The sequence below is a fragment of the Ixodes scapularis genome, unplaced genomic scaffold (genome assembly GCF_016920785.2).
Source record: "Ixodes scapularis isolate PalLabHiFi unplaced genomic scaffold, ASM1692078v2 PGA_scaffold3__209_contigs__length_174095766, whole genome shotgun sequence".
In the NCBI taxonomy this organism is placed as follows: Eukaryota; Metazoa; Arthropoda; class Arachnida; order Ixodida; family Ixodidae; genus Ixodes; species Ixodes scapularis.
Genome location: NW_024609868.1, coordinates 19,190,617 through 19,215,347, shown reverse-complemented (window position 1 = coordinate 19,215,347; position 24,731 = coordinate 19,190,617). Strand labels below are relative to the sequence as shown.

General features: G+C 47.2%; 1 protein-coding gene across 1 annotated transcript in view; it reads left to right on the top strand.

The window, feature by feature from the left end:
• Nucleotides 1–24,731, top strand: part of LOC8026736 (tolloid-like protein 1) — a 238,705-nt gene that overhangs the window by 158,903 nt on the left and 55,071 nt on the right. Inside the window, exon 6 of the mRNA XM_042292323.1 lies at nucleotides 15,317–15,544. Coding sequence (XP_042148257.1) covers nucleotides 15,317–15,544 — 228 coding nt within the window. The remainder of the gene's footprint in view (nucleotides 1–15,316; nucleotides 15,545–24,731) is intronic.

The following is a 24,731-nucleotide window of genomic DNA, read 5'->3' as shown; positions in this document are numbered from 1 at the left end:
GGGGAAGACGGAACGATGCCGTTGTTACGAGATCCATAACGCGGCGTTGCAATTCAACTCGAGCCTCGCGTTTTCTCTCTCTCGAGCCCCGACGTGTAACAAGCACCCCAATTTCATACATGTTTTAAAGCCGTATAAGTGCGGTAGTCTAGTATAGCTGTAGTGGGAGCTAGTACGCGTGCCTGCTAAAGAATCAGGAGAATCCGCGAAACGCGATCCAGGCGGCATCGTAAACTGGGCCGGCCACACGCGCTCTCGGGGGAAGGGCCCAGGCGGTCTCAACGACCGTTCTTATAAGTACACACTTAATGTCGACTCAGCTCCTTTTAATGCCCGTCCAACAAAACGCGGGCGCGATGACTTTTGAAGAGCGCGTTTACGGCCGCCGCGATCGAGGTAATTGCATCCGAGCAGCTCGCGCCCGGGAAGAACCTCCCTCGGGAAATTGCTTCCCCAGCAACGTAAGCGCTGCCTGCCCGTGTTGTTGTTATAAACGCGAGTATAGGCGCCCCCCCCCCCCCCCCCCCCCCCCCCCAATCTCAAGTTTGTCGGCGCAGCGAAAGGAAGCGAGCTATCGACGGCCAGAGAGCGGTCAGGGGGAGTGTGGAACGGTTACGGGGCACGCTTTAATACGTCGTGGTAACCGATTCGTTGAAAGGATAGGCAGTTTTAGCGTATAGCATTACCGCAGGCTATACCGTCGGCTCGGTGTGGCTCCTAACGCGCGCTCAGAAGCATTCTTTGAAGTCACAGCGCGAGCTAACGTAATACGCCGCTCCGTATAAGGCAGGCTGCGGTAACGCTCTGCTAAAACTGCTCATTATATATGTTTGCAAGCGGCTACGCTTCAGGCGCTTTAGTCTGACCACTGTGGATGAAAAACGCATCGTTGGAGCTCCAGTCTGGCAACCGTGTACGGACGCGCCGTAGCGGGCCTTGACCATCTGACGATCTGCCCACGCCAGGAGGAAAGATGGCGGCGCCAAGAGGCCAAATATTTGCGCGACAAGTCTTGCAAAAAGTAAGAGAGAAGTCTTGCAAATGTGCGTGATCGCCGACAGCCTGAGGAACGTAGGTCGTGGCTTACTATCACCGCGTTTTTGTGATTCGCTCTACGGCGTTCCTATCGCATTGGAACGCAACTATCAATGGCTGCGAAACGATGATTCCAGCTTTGGACGGACGCCGAATGCTGTATCGGTTGGGGAATGTTCGTGTTTTACTGTTATTTTTAGGAGTCGCTTGTGCGCACTTTCGTTGCTCGCGATTCCAACCACTTCTTTTCGTGCGCCTACGTAGACTGACGTATAACGTGGAACTGTACACCGAAATCTTACTTTGGGTCTCGGCTCATGGACTGATTAGGGTCAGATTCGTTCTTTACTCTGGCGCGTGTGTGGTCCCTCTGAACACAAATGGGGGACGATGCTGAGAGTGCGATAAGCTTCGGAACATAGCAATGTAAGAATGGCAGCTTCCTCCGTAACATGCGTGTCCATAGCATGCGATACCGGAAGCGTGCACGTGTGTGCACACGCACACATAGACGCAGGAATGCGCGCGCACACACACTCACCTAAAGACACACACGCATAAAGATACATCTCCGGATGCCACGCATATACATACACACATACATGCACATACACGCACGCGCGCTTACATGGGGACACACACACACACGTTATCCTATATTCTCCCAAGCATGCGGACCAAAGATCTCACGGTCTGTGACTCGGGTAATTAAAGAAGCCAATTGAGTACGGTATGCGAGGCAAATTTTGCTTCTTTTCGATTTCACCCTCAGCGTGGTTAGAGAGAGAAAGAGAAAGAGGGCAGAAAGAAAGCCTTTGAGCGAGAAGAAAATGAAATAAAAACGCAAAACCAACCCTCCTCTCTCTCTCTCTCTCTGGAGCTTTTGCGACACAGAGATGGCTTCGTCTCCAGGAAGCGAAGTTCCCCGTCCTGCCCCGCATATACACCCCCCAAAGTACTGCCTGGTTTCTATTTATGTATTTTCATTTCTTCTCGACATAACGAACGAATGTTGCGTGGCTTCTTTCTGCTTCTTTTGGTTTCGTGTCCCCCGTCCCTTTCATCGCTTCATTTACCCCCTCCCTTTAACCCCGCTTTACTTCTCATTAGAAGGGATCGTGGGCTCCTCCAAGCGCGGAATTTAATTGCCCGTTATTATCGGGCCCTCCGCAAAGCCCCCCGGACCCTCTTTCCCAATGCAGCGCCGGCACCTTGTCGTCCGTCTCAGATGGACTAGAGCCGAAGCTACGGGCCTCCGGGTCCAGTCACGATTCGGTTAAAAACCACGTGGTGCGAAATTCTCCCATGCGCGTTTCGTCGCATTAGCGCACGGCCCATCGTTTCTATAGCTGGGCTGCTGATTGAACCTGTGCCGTTTTGCTGGGGAACGCCGCTATCTCCCCCGGAGGTTAAAAATAGCCGCAAGACGGATTTTAAAGTCACATGACTCGCTCCGGGCAGAGAAAGTACCTATAGCGTTCCAGCCGATTCTGCTCAGCAGACGTACTAAGTCTTGCTCGCCGTTTTCTTTCATTCTCGCTTAACACCTTTCAGAAATAACCTTACATGCTCCCAGTATGTGTGTGTGTGTGTGTGGGGGGGGGGGGGGGGTACCCTTCTCCGCGCGAGTTCCACAACTGAGGTAATCTAGTAACGTTGGTTAAAGTTTAAGCCTGTTTTTTTTTTCTTTTTGCACGTGTAGTGTTCGGCTTGAATAATCGAAGCGAGGACGAACTTACATCAACCCTATTCGCCTGGAACGCTGGATACCTTTCGTTTCTTGTCCCCACGAAACCCGTCACGCGACATAAAAATTCGACTTGAGGCTATTTTGACCGCCAAGAGAACAAACATATACGCATCACCGAAAAAAAAAAAAGTAACGAAGTACCGTTACTCGTTACTCGCTTAATACATAACAAACTACGTTACGCGTTACCGAGATTTGAAAGGAACGGGTTGCTTCAGCTCAAAAGTCACTTGCTACTTTCTCGATACTCTGGATAGGTGTCGTTTTTTTCTGAAGCAGTAGCAGCCTTCCAGCATTTGTGTAATTAATATTTTTTTAGCTCGCTAGCGCATTTATGAGCATCTTTTCTATTTTCTTGTTGCTTTTTTTTTTTTTTTTGCCGTGAAAGTTATAGGCGCGACCTAAGGTGAAAACCAAATTGTGTAACTTGTGTTGCACACGTTCGTCTCCTGAGGTATCTAAATTTTGTTACTGGTTACTCCATCGAAAAGTAATAAAAACACGTTACTCCTTTCTTCTCCGGAAAAGTAATTAAGTCGTTACTTCGTTGCATAAAAAAAAAGTAACCGGGTAGAAGTAACGCGTCGCATACAAGTCTGCGGGAGAGTACACCCGCATTCACCAGCAGACCTGCCCTGTCGGGCCCGCGTAGTTTCGGCTGTGGTCCACCGGAGAGTGAGACGATATCCGATCCCGGAGAGGCCGCTTCACCTGCTGGTTGGGAGTTGGCTGGTCGGGCCAAATCCCTGCGGGATCGATATCCGGATCGGGCGGAAGCGAGGCTCTGGGCGCAGGGAACAACCGCAGCGATTCTTTTATCGGAGTTTGTCACGTTTGGCAAAACAGCATACACTGGTTTACCGAGCATGCCAGATTCAACAGCGAGGATACGTGCTTTCGGTTCCCGGTTATTCCCCATGGCAAGTGCATGTGGCGATTTTCGAATGCTTGGGTTACGCGCCACTCAATCTTAGCGGTACAATTTCACATCCTCCAATGCTCTCAAAATAAACACGAACAAAAAGTTTTGATGTCGGTTTGCGTTAAGGTTGTGAACACACTGCTACATCATACAGAAGACAGTTTTGTAGGAAATGTTTTGAGACGTGTTTTTTGTATGGTGGTCCTGCCACATGGGTGATGAACATAAAGTTGTCCTTTGACATGTGTATTCCAGGCACAGATACGTATGAATCAAAAATGCTTCAAACATCCTTGAAACGTGTACGCAAAAAAAAAAAAGTGTTTAAACAATATCTGCAGCGCACACCGTCTGTCTCTTGTGTAATGTACGAGCGGTGTGGCTTAATTAAGGAAATGCCGCGCAGTGTACGTGAGCAAACTTATTGGTGCCATTGCTGACCCGCATCTGATCTTCACACTTGTTTTTATATGTTACGTTTTTTTTTTTCGCCGTAGGCACGAACGTGTTTCCACAATGGTTAGACGTAAACATTTATCGAAGGATGCTGCAAATTATAAGCTTTCCAGGACCGAAAGTGTTTCGGGAAACTTGGTGTTCCGCTCGGGCCAGAAGATGCGCTCCGTGAGAACGTCGGAGGTCATGTGTAGCTATTCGAGCGGTTGGTAATATCTGAGCCCTTGTGGCTAAGGTATCCGCTAGTTCATTTCGGACGATTCCGCAGTGCGAAGGAACCCACTGAAACGCAAGTTTCGAACCGTCGTCTTCTAGCCTTCTCGCTATCTGTGAGGTTTCCTGGGTATCAGAAAGGGCGTTTTCGATGTTGGCGATTTGTTGAAGAGCACCACGACAGTCTGTAAGAATCTCGGCTGTTCGAACCACTGGTCTTGCTTGTAGAGCCTCTAGCGCCAATTGAACAGCGACGGTCTCTGCTGTCGTAGATGATGTTTCTCTATTCAGAAGAACAGCTTTCTCTGTTGCGAAGGCCGGAATCACCTTAGCAACAGGTGCAGAGTTTTTTTTTTTTTTTTTTGCCTATTAACTTTTGAGTATAGACTTTGATGTGCCCAGTGTATTCCCTTTCAATAGCCATAGCCACGGCAGAGCAAGCGACTACCGGGTGCATGTCTTTTTTTGGGGGGGAAGGTCTGGTAATGAATTGAACACGTCTAGTGGAGAACGCACAAAGTCCGGTGGGAGGATGGGGATGGGAACCCATGAGCCTCCGATGTCGCGTTCGAATTGTACTGCGAGTTGGCCGAAGTGGGAACATGGTCGTGCGAGCAGGTTGGAAGTTATATATTGAGCTGATGAGGCTGTATGCATTCGAATAAGGGAGTGTGTTGCTGCCCTTTCTCGGTGAAGGGAGACTGTGTATTCTTGGGTTTAGTTATCGTTGCCATGTTTCTAGCGTATGATGGGAGGTTCACGTGGAGTTGTGATGCCACACGGTGAAATCGTTCGAGCGCTTCTAGTTGAGGCCGCCGGATGTTGACTAGGGGAAACGCATAGAGTAGCTTCGACAGCAGGAGACCCCGGTGGTGAGTGAGGAAACTATCTGGTGGAAGGCCTCTTTGGCCATGTGCCCGGAAACTCCCAAGGACACCTAGTAGCTGGCGGCATTGTGCCAAGAGTCGTTTCACTGCCGTTCGCCACCTCACGGGGTCGTCGAAAAGAAGACCCAAGTAGACGTGTGACTTGCTTCTTTTGATATCCGTGCCATTTAACGTTATTTTGACAGTTTGACGCCGGCTGGAGTTGCTGTAGAGCAGAACAGTATTTGATGCAGACAGCGTCAGTACCAAACGCGCAATTTCTGTCGCCGTTTTCTCCAGGGCGAACTGTGGCCGACTGTCCAGATCGCGACGTCGTCAGCTTAGATCACGATGTTTGTTCTCAGGGTGAGCGGATGTTTAAATGGAAAGAGTGCAAAGGAAAGGGGGACGCCATTGCCAGGTTAAATAGAAACGGACTTATTACGCGTCCTTGTGGTACCCCTTGCCTTACTTTTCTTGCGGTGCTTGTGACTCCATGGAAAGTGACGGCGAAAGTTCTGTTTTCAAGGATCGCGGATATATAATCATACGCCCTACCTGCTATGCCGAAGACACGTAGTTGGTGGAGGATGGTGGCATGAGGTAGAGCATCAAACGCTTTGTGAATGCGAAGGAAGGCCCAATATATCGTTTTTTCGTCAGCCCGTGCTTCTTCGAACGATGTTGTCACATCTTCCTTAACTTTAGCTGTAGTGCGATGAGCTTGGAAGCCAGATAGTATGTTTGGAAGCGCCTTGTTTGTGTTAAGCTGCCATATGAGGCGACGGAGGACGAGGCATTCAAGGAGTGTGCCCACACAACTTGTCAAGGAGATCGGCCTATGCGAAGACAGGTCCGCGTGGGGTTTGCTAGGTTTGGCGACTGGGATCACATGGGAAACCTTCCAAGCTGCTCGGAGCTTCCAGGTGCGCCATACCATATTCAGTGTCTCTAAAAGATGGGAAGGTGCTTGTCACCAATATCGCGTAGTGCTTGGTACGTCACACCATTAGGTCCGGGAGCGCAACGGTTTGCTCACTTCCGCAGAGCGTGTTTACGTTCCATTAGGGTGAAATCAGTGTCAAGTTGCGCCGGCACGCCAGTGTTGCGCAGCCGATAGCTTGGTTCCTGGTAGGCCGCGGGTGCTGGGATTGTCCTAGAGAGTTCGTCGGCGAGCAACTCTACTGTCTCCTGCAGGGGCTTCTGAAGTGCTATCGCAATTCCGGATATGGGATGTTGTATCTGCATCGCGGCCAATAAGGCCTTTTCTATCTGCCATACCTTCGAAAGACCGCCCGCGGATACCCGAAAGAGGCGCATAGTTATCCCCATTGCTTGCGCTGAAGACGCAGGGTCTGTTTTCTGAACCTCGCATCAATCTTATGGTGGGTGCTCCAGTCCATCTGGTCATTTGTCTCGTGGCCCCTTCGCTGCGCCCTTCGGCGTGCAGCACGAAGATTTGGGTACTCTAGATCTGGTACGGGTCTCCATACCGGAACTTTTGTCGTCTTTGTCGAAAGTCTTGGAGCATTCGCAATTGCTGTGGCTGGATCCTGTAGAAGGCCTGCTGTGAGTGCATTATCAAAGTGCTTCCGGTACACATCCCAGTCCGTGACTGGACACCGCTTGTGCTTCGTTTTTGTGTCATCTGGCGAAGCAATGGTGACAGGAACGTGATCACTGCCCCATGAGTGGTTTTGCGGTCTAGATTGATACTACGTCCGGTGAGATGAACGCCCGGTCAAGCGCACTGTCGCTTAAACCCGGTGACCATATGTTGCCGTGCAGTCGTTTAAGTTCTGAAGGCAAAGCGAGGTTATTACTAACCTAAGCACCCTCCCTTTTGCGGTAGTTCGTCTGTCTCCCAACACTAGGTTGTGCGCATTAAAGTCACCACAGAGGACCAAGTGACCTGGACATTTAGGCGCTATCTGACGCGAGTCCTCTGCGTCCCACTGTTGGTCGGTCCAGGGGCGACGTATGCGGGGATGATAGCGAAGTCTTCACCATGGACTCTAATGGTGGCGGCTGCAGATTCTGCTTCATCTGTAGTGTATTTTGAGAGGTCCACGGGGTTATGTTGTAGGCTTCTAGACACCAGCAATACCGCCCGAGAGCGACCACCCTTTCTCACTGGCGTGCTGTAAAGAATAACGCAGGAAAAGAGTCGAAACTCTCCAGGTCGTGTCATAGGTTCTTGGATGGCTAGAGCGTCAATAGGATGATGTAACAGGTGCAGCCGGAGGTCCGGGAGGCGTTTTCGAAGTCCACAAATGTTACACTGGATGATTGAAGGTAAAGTGAAACGACTTTGTTTTCCTTTTCTAGGTGGTCCGCGTGAAGGCCTTACGTACATCAGTGAAGTTGCTTTGGCGGTAGTATTTTGGTTCCACGAGGGCATGCTTCCTAGCATCCGTGAATTAGCGGGCGCACTTCTTAGATTATAGCTATGAGCGCGGGTGCCCATGATGTCGTTAACGTTGGTAGCACTGTGAGGTCAACATCGATGGCAGCCCTGATAAGAGGCATCAATGAGTTCGTACATTCTTCAACGAAACCTGGCATTTCCGAGACTGATTCTTCTTCTCGATGAACTGGTGGCATCACAGTTAGTCTGCTTTAGAGCGATGAACAAAAGTGCGTTTTTTTTGTTTAGACGCTGGGGTATCTTCAGATTTCTCGACGTCATTCGGCGATGAATTCTATAGTTCTCTCGACATTTTTTTTTCTTTTTTTCTTTTTTTGGGCCTTTTTTAGGACGGAATAATAGGTCGGCGATAATTTGGTAACCTTTGTTTTCGGATTTGTCTTCTTGCACTGACAAATTATTTTCCTTTGTGTGCTGACTGGGTCATCCCCAGTGGCGTTGGTGACTTCAGTGAGTTCACGTTTGGAAAATATCTGCTCATAGTCCATGGCAATGCTTGCGGCTTGGAATCCCACCGAATGCTCTCTTGACTAGGCACGAACCTCCTGAACTTGTAATCTCGGGCAGTAGCATGCCGTTTTGCCTCGTGGTTATTTCGACAGTTAACGCACTTAACAGTTTGTGATTGGCATTCTTTGTCTGTCGGGGCGTGTGTCTCCACACGGCGACTACATAACTTGGCACGCTTCAAAAATTGTCTTGTGCCCATATTCATAACAGTTGAGACATTGTATCGGTCTGTCCGTGAAAAGAGAGGCGGAATGGTGGACGTGTCCCAAAAGAATGTAACTGGGAAGCGAGTTCCCTCGGACGTGAAGCCGACTGACTTTTTCTATAGCGATGTCCGGTTAGTAGATTTGTGCCGCTATTGTGTCGTTATTAAGTTTTTTTTTGTCAACATCCCTGATGATTACGTTGATCGTAGACCCTGGGATAGGAGCGTAAGGCCTCACTGATATACCACAGAGTGCAAAAGCCTTCAACAGCGCCTTGGCGGCTTCATCGTTGCGCGTGTCGACAGCAATGCGATTGAGTCTCACATTATATACTACTTGGCGTATACTTTCCGGGCACGTCTTCTGAATAGCCAGGGACACCTTGAGACCATTGAGTGAGGCAAGTATTTGGCCTTCACTTGTAGAAAATACCACAGAGAGCTCATCTGCTGCATTTCTTGATTCGATTATTTTGTCAGCGCTGGAAGGGAACCGTTGCTTTCGCTGCTCCTGACACGAACTTTTTTCCGGCGTCGTCGTCATACTAGGTCAAAATTCCCTTCACCGTCGGGATCTTCCTCCTTGCTCACGACTTCGGTGCCGGATGATGATGCAAAGGACCTGTCTGAGCAGACAGAACGAGCATCGTTCTGAAAAGAGTTGGACGTCAAGTAGTCCGGAGGCCGCTGTCCAGCCGTAATATCTAGGGCTGTGACTTCTTGGGCTATGACGTCCATCTCGGACGTGGACAGGTCCCTCTACGTGGATTGTGCCAGCAGCCGAACGCTGCCGCACTCTCTAAAACGAGCCTCCTGTAGTTTGAGGGTTACTCGAGGGCAGCACGGAGTGTCAGGTGGTCGCCCCGCAAAATGTGGAGACAGTTATAAGAGCGTGTAAAAAAAAAAAAAAAATACCAGGACCCGAAAATTTTGCATTGTTTTGCCGAAGCACTTCGTCGTCCTCCACCAGCAAAAGTTCAAAATTCGTTTCATGACTCCTTTAATTGCGGACGCCTCCTGCGCCGATCGGCCGCCAGTGCGCATGCGCTGCGTTGTGGCGTGGTGAGGAGGAAAGCAGTAGGAAAGGCGGGGACGCTTGCAGACGATCAACGCCTTTTGTCACCTCCTTGCAGCCCGTATAGCAAACGCGGCCGCCCATAAACCACGTGACCCCAACCGAGCAGTTGAAAACACTCTGTAATGTAGGCACGCCAGTAGCGACACGCGGGGGAGGGGAGGGGGGAGCTCGTAGTGACGTCATAGGTTCACAGCACTGCATTGGCTGAGAAGGCTGGTAGCGTCCGCAGCGATTCAACGTAAGGTGACCCCAAGTGTACACATGGCAGGCAGCTTCTAAGACTTTCACGGCACCTCTGTCAGCAAGCGCGACAAGATTTTACAAAAAAAAAAAAAAGTAATCAAAGATTACCATGAACAAAGGCTGCAGCCGCTTTTGAGACTCGCGTCGGAATTAGCGGCTAACTTTTAACGACATCCCTGTTCCCGTGAATGGAATATTCCTTCCTCCGAGGCGCGGAGGGATACTTTCCTCATCTGAGGTACTTGTTTTCTCGAGCGGTAGGAGGACGTGCCCGAAACGGCTGAGGAAACAAAGGAGGGGGCTCAGAGACTTTTTTCTGACGATACGGCCATAATGAAGCCCGGCTATGAGTAATTTGTGGTTAAACGAAGGCGGATTTTTTTTTTTCTTTCCCTCGTTGTCCTTTATATATACTTTTAATTAAAATTTTCTTAGGAGCGCCTTAAATAAATCTCCCGGATTAAATTAAGCGCAATCTATTAGCGCCGCAATAATGGAGGATCGATAACCGCGAGACAAGATTTTTTTTTTTTTTTTTTTCGTGGAAGTCGAGGGTTGTGTTCTCCATCCTTCTTAGGACCACCGAGCCATACACGTGGGCTTGTTGGGCCTTAAGGCGCGAGAAAGATTAGTCGCAATTTATTGTTAGACAGCCTTTATCGCTAAGGGAAGCTGTGAAAAAGCAATCAGCGAAATTACGATTTTTTTTTTGCGTGTGTGTGCCGTGGTGTTTACACACTCCTGAACACACACGACCACACACTTGAAGGCGCATGAACATGTCGGCAAGATGCGTGAGGTTATCTAAATTCGTTTGATGTCTTCCACGACAAAGACATGTAGAATGAAAAAAAAAAAATACTAAGAAAAATACTTTGACATCAAAAAATAAATGGCGCTCGAAAAGAGGTGCACATTGCGTCTTAAAAAAGGGTTAATGGTGCTTTCTTTATTGCTTTGTTGATCTAGAAATACAGTGACTCTACATAAAGTCATTAAAGGCGTAGAGAAAGACATCGTTACATACATTGCGCGTACTCTTAACAAAAACACGACATCGACGCTTTTTTTTTTTTTAAATTTTATTTTGATATGCAATCAGGCACCAAATTTTACCTTTAGATGAGTTCGCACTCGAAGAACACTTTTCACCACTTTTATAGTTTTGATGATAGCACTCAGATTTTAGGAGAAAAACAGGAAAAACCGGCAATCGCTTGTTTGCAATTAACAGTGTATTGCAGTGTTCATATACGTTAAAAAAAAAGAACAGTGTAACAACAAGAAAATAAGCCCTGCAGAAGGGGAACAAGGAAGACAAAGGACAAACACAAATCTTCGAACACAGCTAGGTGACTGGTGTGCGAACGAAAAAAATTCGTTTGGTCCTGGTATCGAACCAGGTACCTTTCCATTTCCCGTGGAGCGCTCTACCAACCGAGCTAACCAGGAGTGGGACGCCAGTGCAGCAGACGGGTTATGTCAGCTGCTACCAGTCTAAAACCAACAAGAATGAACGGCTTGCATTTTTAAGGCTATCTTGATAATGCAATTAAATGCAAAGGTTCAAGCGAGCTGGATAAGAATTGCGAAAATAATCCCTTGAGAAGGGGAGCAATGGGGACAAAGGACAAACATATATCTCCAAACACAGTTAGATGACTGGTACGCGTTAGAAAAAAATCCGCTTGGTCCTGGTATCGAACCAGAAACCTCTCCGTTTCCAGTGGAGAGCCGTTTACCCTTGTTGGTGTTAGTCTGGTGGCAGCTGATAAAACCCGTTTGGATCTATTGACGTTTGACTCTTGGATAGCTCAGTTGGTAGAGCGCTCCACTAGAAATGGAGAGGTACCTGGTTCGATACCAGGACCAGGCGAATTTTGTCGGTCGCGCACCAGTCGCCTAGTTGTGTTTGGAGAGATATGTTTGTCCTTTGTCCTTCTTGTTCCTCTTCTCCAAGGATTGGTTTCGTCATTCTTATCCAGCTCGCTTGCACCTTTGCATTAAATTGCATTATCAGCGTAAGAACATGCCCGGTTTATCATTTCCAAAATGAAATATAAAATTGGTAATATTTTATTGCCAATATTATCCCGTAACTCTGACCTTCTTTATTCTATACACAATCTAACAAGACAGCTAGTCTGCCCCCGCTATGAGCGAGTAACTATACTCCGTCTCACTGAAACCGTGCAGTAGAGCCGAAGCTACAGGGGAGAGTTTATCTCGACCTGTTGAAGAGGAGGGAAAGGAGGAATGGGGGAATCCCACCCCTTCTCTCTCGTTCCTCCTTTCCCTTCTGTTGAACAGGTCGGCGTTCGCCCTCTCTCCGGTAGCTTTGGCCGTACTGCACGGTTTTAGTGAGACGGAGTGTAGGCTTCTCGCCTCTGCCTTTCTGTTTACACAGATGCACCCGTCGTAACCTCAGCCAGTATTCCGAATTTGCCGGTCTCGTAGGAATGGGAAAGAAAACTAATATTTGAAATTGACATATCAACGTACGCCTCCCAGTCTTCAGCGACAGGGGTATTCATTTTGCCTGTTCACCTACTTGCCCGCTTCTTCGTTGTTAATTGGTCATTCAACCCACTTCCCCCCCCCCCCCTTTCCCCCCAAAAAACACGAAACATTTAAAACGTGGAACTGCGTGTGAGCTAAAGCGTGTGCTGAAGACACTACATCTTTCGCTCAAGCTCTCATCCACTCACCGTTTTCTCCCATCTAAAGAGCAACACACACACACACGCACACACAAACACACACACAAGTCGTACGAACTAGCACCGTCGCGCATCATACTCAGTGATGGCAGACTGTCAGCGAGAAGAAAAAACAAAATAAAAACTCATCCGTCTTTTTTTTTCTTTCCTCCACGCCGTAAGAAATGACAGTCACGAACACGAGTCACGCGATTCTCAGATAAATCGACCTGGAGCATACGTATCGGAGTCGCCTTCAACGCTAAGAGACAGCCACGGCGACGGGGACGGGCGCCGCTCATTTTTCAGGGAGCGGATGGAATCGCTCGCACCGCCGTCCTCCTCACGAAGAGATTACGGGCCTCTTTTCTGGTGCAGGATGCGCCGAGACAGCTTCGGATGCGGCGCTGGGTTTCTGTCTCTCTCGTGTCTCCTTTTCACGGTCTTGTCGGCAGGAGCCGGCGTTTTGCATGAGCCACGCCCCCTCCCCGGGGAGCCACGCTACTTGTCTCTCAATGCACCCGTTCGTCTGTTTGTGTCTGTCTCTCATCCTGAGTGCTGAAAACGAGCAGAGATCGTCCGAAGAGCGACGAGCTGAGACAGCTCGAGCGCTTGAGCTGGTAACGCCCCCCCCCCCCCCCCACCTCCCCTCCCACTTCCCCTCTCCCGGCCCCTACATCCCACCGCCCACTCTGTTGTTAGATGACACAATATGTTTTCTGTGCTTTCAGGCACCTTCAGTTGCGGCTGTTCTAGCATGCGTGGTTGTGCGTGCGTGCGTACGCGGGAGCGTTGCTACCTACTTGCAGGCATATAGGCTTTGCATGAGAGATAAAGAGAGAGAGAGAGAGGGGGGGGGAGGGGATCTATTAAAGGTGATGTATTTAAGGGTGCGGGATCCTGTCGGCTTTCATCTTTAGTTCGTAGCATCTTATAAAGCTAACAGCACGATCCAATAAAAATCGATTGAGGCTAGCCGCGAAAGGACGAAAGACACCGAGCCTCCGTGCGCTGCGTTTCTTGCGCTTTTGTCGGTGAGCGCAGTGATGCTCAACATTGCCTGCACGTAGGCTGTCCCTCAATGCTTTCGGAAATCCAATCATCGGTGATAAGGGCGATCGATATCATGCTCCGGTGGCCGTGCGCGGTCTCTTTGCGACCGCACGCCTATTAGCCCCTTATCGTTCGCCCCTTTTATTGGCTGAACATACGAGCTATTCCATCATTCGCCATTTCCGCGTAGCCGTATTTGTCGTTTGGGCTGTAGCAGAACTTTTAAGCGTGCGCAGTCGCTATCTTCTGCGGAGTATCAGAGGTCGAATCGGGCGTCCACAGCCCAGTCACTCGGCATTTTTCGCCCGGGTGATGAGCGATGGAGAGGTGCGTACTAGGGGCGTCCGAATAATGGTTCGAAGCGAATTGCGCTGCATCACTCATAGCCTTCACAGTGCGAAGGAAGGCCACGCTACGTAGTACCGGCCCTATTTACAGTGTTGAAGTTAGGGATGAGGCTGCGCTATTCGATTGTTAGTGATATTGCCACACCCCAGGTGTATACAAATACCGAGTCCATCGCGGTGCACTGTACATGCAAAAGAAAACGTCTCCATCTTGTCCTGCGCCTTTTTCTTCAACTTCAAAGTTAGCTATTTTTACACTCACCACAATCTCGGGAGGTAAACGTGAGGATTAACTATCACCAGTTCGCCTGCTCACACTCACTGACTTTTCATTAGTCAAATAATATTTTTCATCCCCTGTTGATTGCTGCTTTCAAGTGGGGTGCCGTATGCTTTCGAGCTGTTGGTTAGCACAAGGGGAAAATAAACATTGATTGATTGATTGATTGATTTTATCCTGACACAAAGCTGGTTAAGTTTATCATAAGGTTGTCTGGAATACGAATGAAGGTGCTTTATGTTGGAACTTCCCAAATTGACTTTTTTTTTTTTTTGTGATTCAAATTACCTCTGATTCTCGTTTATGGATTAAACATGAATAAGACTATCCCAATCTGGATTCACTAAGCGCTAATTTACATTAAAAACACGAGATTAAAGGTGGTCGCTATCTTTATTCTGGAACATTCCGGAATTCAGTAACTTAATTTTAAAAATTCAACCAGACTGGCTTAAGACTGCGAGTTATAGCTAGTTGGTTTTGATTCATACTGAGGTTTCACGCGAAAAAATCTCTGAAACAAAAAGAAGTGATCCTGTGTGGCCTATCGCCGTTTGTCACTGAATATATTTTTATGCAAGATCCTAACATACATTTCAATAAAATTCCCGTTTTGTCTTTCACTTTTTGTCCCAGTGTTTCGGCGTAAAACTTTAGATTAGTTTCTCCGCATACCTCGCGTGTAATGCGGAGAAGACGAGCCTGCTTCAGTGAGACGTGCACCGTGTTTACAATAAAATATTAAAATTGTTAAATTGTTTTCCCCTACTGTAGCGGAAAAAAATATCTATCTAGTTTCATCTCTTAAACTATATAATCGTCTGCCGCCCAAGAGTGTCGCTACTTCGTAAACGTCACAGTCGCTTTAAGCCGCAATCCCACTGCTAATACATCATAAAAAAAAGACAGAATTGCAGACGCTGTCTATTGGCGTGTTTCTTCCTTGACTGTTGTTTCACATCGGTCGTGCAAACACTGGGCTACAGACATCTTCGAAGCATGTAGGAAGCGCTTCAAACATGCTGGAAGCGTGTCCTCAGACCGTTCTTGATTGATTCATAGACTGATTGATTGATTCTGTTATCATGTCTTCAGCAAACACCGTGTCTTTTGTATGAGGTACGAGCAGTCGGACTGCGGCTTTAAAAGCAGCTAACGCCGTCTAAGAGTGCCGCTACTTTGTAAGATTCATGGAGTACGCCTTTAATGTGGCCACCTTGTGCTTGGGCAGGTTGCGGCCGAACCCTGCTGGAGCCCAACGGCCTGGTGTCGTCCCCGGAGCTGGTGAACAGTGTGACGCCTCCCGCCGAGGGCGAGCACTGCGAGTGGCGCATCACGGCCACGCACGGGGAGCGCATCGTACTCAACGTCACTGAGCTGGACATCTACGAGTCGGACAACTGCGAGACCGACTACATCGAGGTCCGGGACGGCTACTGGCACAAGTCCCCCCTCCTCGGTGAGTGAGTGGTGCACTCCACACAGTCATTTGTACTGGAAGGGTTCGTTATACGGAAGACTTCGTTATGCCGGAAAAGTTCGTTATATACTGCAAGAGGTTTCTTATACTGGAAGAATTTGTTATTTGTCAGAGGTTCTTGAACGTTAACAGTTTTTTTTATTATTTTTAAGAGTTTTGTTAGATTGTAACAGTTTGTTTTAATTGGAGAGTTTTGTTATACTTCAAAGAGTTTATTGCATAAGTGTTTGCTATACTTTAAGAGTTTGTTATAACGAAAGTGTTTTTTACGCTGTAAAAGTTTGTTTTTACTGAGAGTTAGTTATATGCTGGATGGCTCTATTATACTGGAAGTGTTCGTTACACTGGAAGAGGTCGTTCAAACTGGAAGAGTGGGTTGTGCAGGAAAAGAATTTTGCACTAAAAAAGTTTGTTATATGTAATATGAAAGTTCGTTATGCGTAAGAGAAGATACCGGCTGTCTAACAACCCCAGCTGGGTTGTCTGGCAAGCTGTAAATAGTACATTCCTTCCGCCACCTTGTGTTTTTGACGTATAACAAACCATTACCGTATCTCGATAAGATACGCTATATTGTAGGATAGCGAATTCGCTTTGCTCCATCTGTCCACAAGCTCCGCCCATCGACCATGTTCTATCTGTGGTTTTGTAAGTCCGGGCATTTGGAGAGCCTATCACTGTGATCTGAGCTCGGCGGATGATACGGTCGGAAGTATGTTTAAGAATTAAAAAAAGTTGCGATGTGAGACGTGAAACGTCATGTGTCAAATTACAGACTTCATTTCCCTTCGTTCATCGCAGTAATTGATTTTCCGTGTGCTCTGCGGGAAAGCAGACGCACAGATATGCTTCAGAAGGAACGCCCTGTGAAGTCAACGACGGTATACTACACGACTATCCACTCAAAACATCACTTATTGGTGTCATATACTCCCTAACGGCCTTGCATGGGTGCAAGAGGCATGGCTGGAAGAGCGTGGCTCTGTATTGGTGCACTCCTTCTGAGCCCGCGCATTAGTACTATAAGGAGGTCCCTTTTAAATATCCAAGCACTCGCGGCTGTCTTTTGTACAATGCTACACATCACTTTAGGAAGACACGTAGGGTCGGTCTGTCTTTACAACCCAATTGAAGCGTTACGGAAAAAAATGATATACCAGCTGCGGTCCTCCAACATCAAAATCTTAGTTGCGCAAGTGTAACCAACACGTGAAAACGGACGCTATACACTTTCCGGGCTGCTTTTTTTGTTTCCCCATTTGCCACACCCTAGCGTTCCTGCAGCAGTGCACCTCCACATTACACGGTGTCGCGCAATGCCTCCGAACTCGGCGCATGCCTACTCATCGATCAGCGCTGAAGGGAATGACGAGACCTGGAACAAATCCGCAGGAGAGACACCAAAGAAGCAACGTAGCTCCTTGAAACACCCATCTGCTTCAGACACCATTCGAAGGCGGTCGGAGGGAAATATCCGGTTCCGAGAAAGTTCCAACTTGCTCGATACGCTGCCAGTGTTACCACGAGGTGGACCAGTGCCAGGGCTATACGACAACCCACAAGTCAGGGTCGCCAACACGCTACTTCCCTGCTTGGGTCAAGAGACCATTCACGTGCCTTACATGTGGCACGTGAATGTACCATTCGAGTTGGCGGAACCAGTATTTCGTTGTGAACGAGCCATTGTATAGTTCTTTATTCAGTGGCTAGCAGAGCGTTAGTGGCTTCGCTTTATCTCAGAACAAAAGTAGACTTTTATGTGAGGAAGAAAATCCACGGTGCGTACGTGTGCTGGTGGGCCCCTTTTTCGTCGGCTCTCGAAAGGGGTAAAAGTGCGATTTTTTTTGTCTTGGGACGAAGTTAAGCGAGCATATATTGGCGCGACTGCGAAAAACCGTTCGTTAATGGTCCTCGGAAGAGTCCCGGGAGGCCTAAGATGGCTGAGTCGAGCAGACCCAAAAGCCGGGCGTCTGCTCACACGTCGAAGGACTTTATGATCGATTGTTCCCAGAGTTTCTATCGAGTTTTGTTTGATCGATGGACGGATCGTTTTCTTGCTTACACGCGCGTCAAGTGTTCCCCGCGAACTGTCGGCGGCGCCTTGGAGAGCCGTCCTCTTATTTTGGCGGGGGCAAACGGCGGAACCAAGTTCGTAAGCATCCAATCTTTCCCGGGTTCGGGTACTTACCACAGCGAATCCCGTGTGGCGTTAACGAGAGAAAAAAATAACGAAGACTGTCTTGGATATGGTCGTACAAACTGTACTATACGCAGCGCGCGGTTTTCTTTGATTTCGTTCGCTTTATTCGCGGAACCGGGTTTATTTACGTTAGCGGACAAACAAGGAAAGGCGGCCAGAATCCATTTCCAAATAACACGAACTGAACGAGTACAAAAATCAGCAAAAGGGCGAGAGGGGAGAGCCGATTGCAAAGTAGAAACGTTAATGGAGGACTTTGCCAAACAGGTCTCTTTCATTAGGGAGATTGTGGCGCGGGGTGCGATGCCGCTTGGCACCTGCTGCGGTCGAGGTTTGTTCACAGACTTCTTCCAAGTTCTGTCCTATTTCGTTCGGCATTTGTTTATTGTTTGCTCGACGTACAAGCTGTCGGAGTTTCTGAAGATAGGAAGAAGAACAACAACAACGGTAGCAGTTAGCGATTATACGCCGAGAAGACGAGAATCCAATGTGGATGGTAATACGGAGAGCCGGGGATCCGTCAGTCTGCCAACCGACCGCTCTCGAAACACTCCCATAACGGCTCTCGTAACAACAACAACGGCGTCAAAAAAAGAAAAAAAGAAAATGGAAATGACGCGACAAAGAAGAACAAAAAATAAAGAGACGAAATGAAGTACTACATCAAGGAGCCCGTCGCGGATTTGAAACCGCTGTTTGGTGGTCTCGGCACCGCACGCCTCGTTAAGCAGAAGCGAATTGTCGTATACCAACAACACCAAACTCCCAGCGTCTTGATCATTCCACAAAACCAGACGTCGTCTCGAGAAGTAGAAAATACAAGAAAGAAAAAAAAAAGAAAAACACAACGATCAATGTTTACGGCGTTGCAGTCGTGTTCTTCCGCTTCGAAGAGTGTCTTTGTGTGTCGCGGTCCCGACAAAAGAGTTTTCGTGGTGACGCCCACAAAACACCGACAGCAAAAAAAAAAAAAAAAAAAAAAAAAAAGGAATTTAGAAACACCTCGCGGTTCGAATCCTTTCGCGACTATCGCCGACACGCTCTGTGTTTACGTGCGGTGCTCGCTGTTTTCTTCCCTTGGTTGGCCTCGTTCTCTCTGCGAAAGCAAAACGAGACGTGCGTTGTTGTTCTAGAATGAGGAAGGCCGGACGCTGCGAAGGACGCCGAATGAAACTGAAGCCAAACGAATTTCTAGTTGTTCCTAGACGAACAAATAATAAGCCGTATCTCTAGAAATCCGAAACGAAAAATCAAGCCGCCGGCATATCAACGTGCGTTTGTGACCTCATACCATGATGCTGGCAGAGTACTGACGCTACTGGGGCTAGCGAAACTGGTGAGTGTCAAGAATAACTCGATAAAGGACGGCGAAACTGTACTGAATTCGAAAACTATGCTCCCGACAAAATATTGAAAACCGTTCCGCGATAAAGATTACATGTCTGTAATCGAATCGCTTGCTTTTGCTTCAGTGGCCGCACGGCGGCTTCGGCTACCACTCAGACTGGGACTTCGTCATTGGCTTCGGCATCGGCATTGGATTCGGCTTCGGCATGCGTCTAGCCCTTTTCTGCCGCTGCGTGAAAACTGCTAGCAGGCCGGTGACTGTGTACACAAACACTTCGGGATTCTTGAGTTGTTTCAATCGTTCGTGTCTTTTCCCGCTGCTTCTTTTATTTTTGTTTTCGTTTTCATATTTTTGTTGTTTGTTTGTGTGTTCTAGGAGCGGGCACGATGTTTGTGTTCCTGTCGGGCTTCATTCCGGTCCCAGCTCTGTATTCAAGAGGAGCCCTTGTCGGGGGTTCCTCCATTGCAGGTTGGGGTATCGGGTTTTCCAGAAACGGCCAGCTCGAGTTTCCTTTCCTGTCCCGTGCTCTTCCGAGTGAAGTGCAGCTCCTCACGCTTCTTTTTTTCTTTTTTTTTTTTTTCTTTTTACTCTTGCTCTTCTTTTTCTGCCTTCCCTCATTGTCTCCTTTCTTTCTATCCCGATAAACCCCCCCCCCCCCCCCCCAATCCTCTTCGTCGATTACTTTACTTTTCCCACACACTGTCTTTCTCTCTCTCTCTCTTTCTCCAAACTACTGTGGTAGAAATTGTGACGTCACAAAACATAGCTCTTCGCCACCTGAAAATAACGCTAAGCGCGCTGCCCGCTCGAAAGATTGTATTAAACCTTTGAATAGTAGCTCCACCAGTACGTATTCAGAGGTCGGAGGTATTCCTTAAAATAATATTACGACGTTTCGAGCGCGGATGGCAAGAGGTGGCGAAGAGCAACCTTTCGTGAAGGCACACCTTTCATCATCGTGGTTTGCACTCTTAGACACCGTATCTTAGACACCGTATCGTATTTACTCCTTTTTTCTAAAAAAGAGGATAGAGAAAGAGAGAGAGAGAGAGAGAGAAATAAAGATAGCAGAGCAAAGCGCAAAAAAGAAAGAATCCCAGCCCATAGGAATATATATATATGCTTCTTCCTTACGACAACGGCATTTCATATTTTTGCATAAGTGAATATTCTTCGGTCTGCTTTAGGTATCACAACATTTTATGGTGTAAAACGTCAACTCCACTACAACGGAATGCTAATAAATATAAGACAGACAAATCAACAGACGCGCGCGAGCTCTCTCTCTCACGCGCACACACGCGCGCGCACGCGCCAGTTTAGAGTACATATTTACACACAAGCGAGCTTTCTCTCTCTGTCTGTCTGGCTCTGTCTCTATACCTGTTTGTAGTTCGATCTCTCTACGTCTCTCGATGTCTTCCTCTCTTCCTGTGTCTGGCTCTGGCTTCCTCTCTATTTCCTCCCATAATGCTCATCGTGGTTATCGAAGCCCGGACGCAACTTCAGTTCGAAAGTATTAGTTCCCGAAAGACACCCGTTTCCACGGCAACGTTTCGTCGCTAGCGCAATAAACGTGTGTCCAGTCGTCAATATTTCCGTCGTCGCCGTTTTTAACAATGTGGGGTTAACACGCGCTTCAGTTATTCGGGTAAAGGTCGATTGGCTCAAATGACCGCTGTTCGCTAGTACTTCCTTCGCTAATGCGATGTTGGCCACGTGCGCGATCGAAAGCATCGCTGTGATCAGCCCTCCACAATTGGCCGAGTGCTGACTATGACGTCAGCAAAGGGTTTCACATTGACAGAAGTAAGAGTAATCTAAGAACTTCATTTCTGACAATGCTGGCAGTGCTGGTTTCAGAGCACTAGGATTTCAAGCTTCCACACTGCTCATTACAAACACCATCGAACTTGTTGTTTACAAGGTAAGGACGTCACGAGAGGGAACCAGAGGAGGGCGCCACCAAAACGTTTCGCCCCTAATTGACCTGGAAGAGAAGCAACTTGTCGAGAGTCAGTGACTGATTCGCCTCGAGCGAGTGCACCGATCGACTCCCTTCCACTTTTCCTACCTTCGCATCCCTAACGGCCACAACAGCGCTGCTTTGACGAAGTTCCCCATTTCACGACACGTCGTTCTCGTTTTAGCGCACAGGGGAGGCTGAACGTGGAGTGCCGGCATCGTTCGCGCGTGTGATACCAAAAAAGAAACGACCGTCACATGGGGATGCATCTAAAGAGCGTGCTTCTAAGCGCGCGGTGCTTTTTCTCGTGTAACCTCTAAAACGCCCCGAACACTGCTACCACTTAATTCGAAAGGCAGCCTGCAGACGCTGTCTATAGGCGTATTTCTTCCTTGCCGTGACACATCGGCGGTCATAACAACTGTCTTGATCGAACGAAGCCGCCGAAAGACTTTGGCGGAGCCCGGATTTGAACTCCGGGTCTCCCGATATCCGGTCGGGTATGGATTACCACTACACCACTCCGTCTGGTCTCCGCGGCGTTTCTCATTTCTGTTATTAATCAATCAAAACGAAATTCATCTAATCAGAGCTGTTCTGGAAGCCCACGCCGCCACGTGGATTCCGGTACGACGCTTGCTGAGTCGTGCTACGTGCCCATTGTGCTCCAGAATTGCTCTGCGCACCCTCTGCGCACATCGCTTTTTTAAATCTAATTACATATTTTTTTTCGTCATTCGCTGGGATTTTTTTATTTATAGCTGTGATTGGCTTCTCTGTACTGTGCAAGTAAATCTCATACACTTTTTTTTTCTTGTTTTAATAGTGTCTAAAACATAATTTACCGCTCTCTGCACATACCATCCAACCACGATTGCACCTTGTCGGAATTCAATTTTCTGTCCTGCGATTATCATTATTATATTATTTTACTGATCGAGGCTGTGATCTGGTCGGCAATGCGTTGTTTGGGCTCACATTTCGGCACATATTGCGTACGATTTCGTTTTTATCAAGGTCGTTATGGTATTGATTGTTCAGAGAATCCGCTGTATACGACGTTTAATTGTCTGAGACGTGGCAACTTTGTATAACACGAACATTCTGGTATCTGTTGACAAAGACGTTAAGTGTTTTTGTTTTTGTTTTTTTCGTGTGTGTGTGTAGGTCGAGTCTAATTAATACTGCGCTGTTGGATGGCTGTGTAATTTTTTTCTTCGAGTTCAAAGGTTGTATTATATTTTTGTATTTTTGTAAAAGTCGTACCATCCACGCGGCGGTGTTCGCTTAATCAATTTTACGATCTTGCTTTCAACGTTCTTAAAGAAGCTAAAATATAATTTAATTGAATAATAAAAATATTATTTTTAAAGATTTTTACTTTTGATTTTATTACCACCGTGTCATATAGCCTATTTTTAAATTGAACACAAGGAAGCGGGAATTTCTTGCGATCAACATATCCCGCGAGCCCACATCGTTAATTTTAAATTTTATTAAAGCCGTAGTAAAACTACAAACCTCTGAAATTAGATAAACATCGTGAGATGTGACATTCTGTAGAATTTAAACGACACGTTGTACCTGCATAAATACAAAGGCTTTCTGTAGCTTATCTCTCCATTCTTCCCTAAAAAATATGTATATACATATGCTATTAAACATGGCCTGATATTCTGAAAAACCGACCTTACTAGAAACGAGATTCTAACGAATAAACAAAAGCTGGCGATCAAAGGTTTAAAGTTGGGAGGACTACACTTTCGACTTCAAACACCAGCCGCCACGGCACACTATTTTTTTTTTCAAGAGCGGTGACATAGTTTAGTTAAGAATTAGTTCTAAGTAAATTTATTAGGCGATTCTAAATGTCTAATTAAAGTCGTAATATCCGAGGCGCTCTCCTCCTTACTCTAAATTTGGTAAAGCACGGAGCGATATCACGTCGAAAACTGGCGATTAAATATTCGATGCTATTCACTGTCGACATATTTACGCTTCTTGCGCCATGGTTCGTATACTTAATCTCATTGGCTAAGAAGCGACAATAAAATGCACGTGAGTCATTACGCCCTTTTTTATGCTATATCCAGAACAGCTTAGCCGCTCTGTATTTAAGTTATATTTCAATACACTCGGTCTACAGCCTTAACGAGTATAACTTCATTTCAAAGCCATGGCAATAGTTATTGTGCTCCGAGACTGAAACATTTTGGTGCAACGTACTATCTCTTTTTCGAATTACAGACAAAACAAAAAACAGTGCGTTGTTTGTTTTTTGCGCAGGCTTTTCATTTATTTGTTTTTGTATATTTCATTTCAAGATCGACCTAGGGTTAGTTTTTGTTGATGATAGAAATGCATTTTTTTCCCTGGTAGGACAAAGGGCCTCTCTTGAAAAATTTGCAATCTTACGGAAGTGTCGTCCTGACTTGAAACTAATCAGCTACGTTTAAACTCGGATAAAACTAAAAGCTATACTGTTCAGAACAGTAAGTAAACCCGGTGGTATCCATATTATAGTTAAATATGAAGATATTGGTGTAGCAAAAGTGCAAGAAAATAACGACTGGGCGTTTCCTTAATGGGGAACTTGAGTGAACAACCCATGCGGCCAAACTCAAAACAGATTTGAGCAGATCAGTTGGCTGCATACAGAAAATATTAGCTTTTATTTCTACCTGGCTAAAAAAAAAAAAAGTACTATTATTTTTTAATGGGTTACAGAGTCACGGAAATCGTGTACGACAAGCGCTACAACTTATGAAAAACTTTGTTATGCAGAACGAAGTGCTACGACTGCTCGAAGACTACGAAGGAGCCGAATTTCATACCCAGGCATATTTTGTTAAAGGGGCGATGCAACAATTTTTGTATTTTGCGCAAATACCGCTTAAAACGGATCCCTGACGTTAATGATTTATGAAACACGCTTTCGTTTTTCACCCCACGCAATAGAAGTTCCAGAAAAAAATTAAAGAAAAACGAGCAGCGTTCACCCCCTCAACTCGCAGCCAGAACAAGCGGCCACGTGATCTGGAGCCGATTATATGCCGCCAATGTTGATTATACCCACGCGTTAGGGTTGACAAAGCACAGGACACGCGCTGAGTTCCAGACATTGTTATGGCTCGGCTATTGTCGCCGTTGCTGCGATTGGACACGGGCCACTACCCGAATGCATGTCGAGGCATCGATTGTCGCGAGTCCAGATCGAATGCGTACGCAGTCTTCGCGTCCACTGTGTGAGCAGCATTTGAATATCTTCACCGCAAAGCTCGATGACGCATTCCCGGGGATCGTACTTTTGCCATTGTCCCCACAGCTCCGTCAACAAATTTCACGAAGGAGCAAAAGGCGGCTTTGGAAGGAGAGACTGAAAAAAAAAAAGCTCCGCTTTTATCTTTTGAATTGTGCCGCGACGAAGACGCTTCTTGGACAGTGGTGTTGCGTTCGAGTATTCTTGAATCCCACTAGCGCCAGGAAGCTGGTGTAAAGTAAGAAACATTCCTGCCCAAGGTCGTTGCACAGCCCCTTTAAGTGTAGCACCCTCGAGGCAAATAAATGTATTATTTTAAATTGCTTCGAACGATGTACAAACAAAAAGTATACGAAATAAATTAAGGAACTGTAGGAAGGAAGCCTAACACGC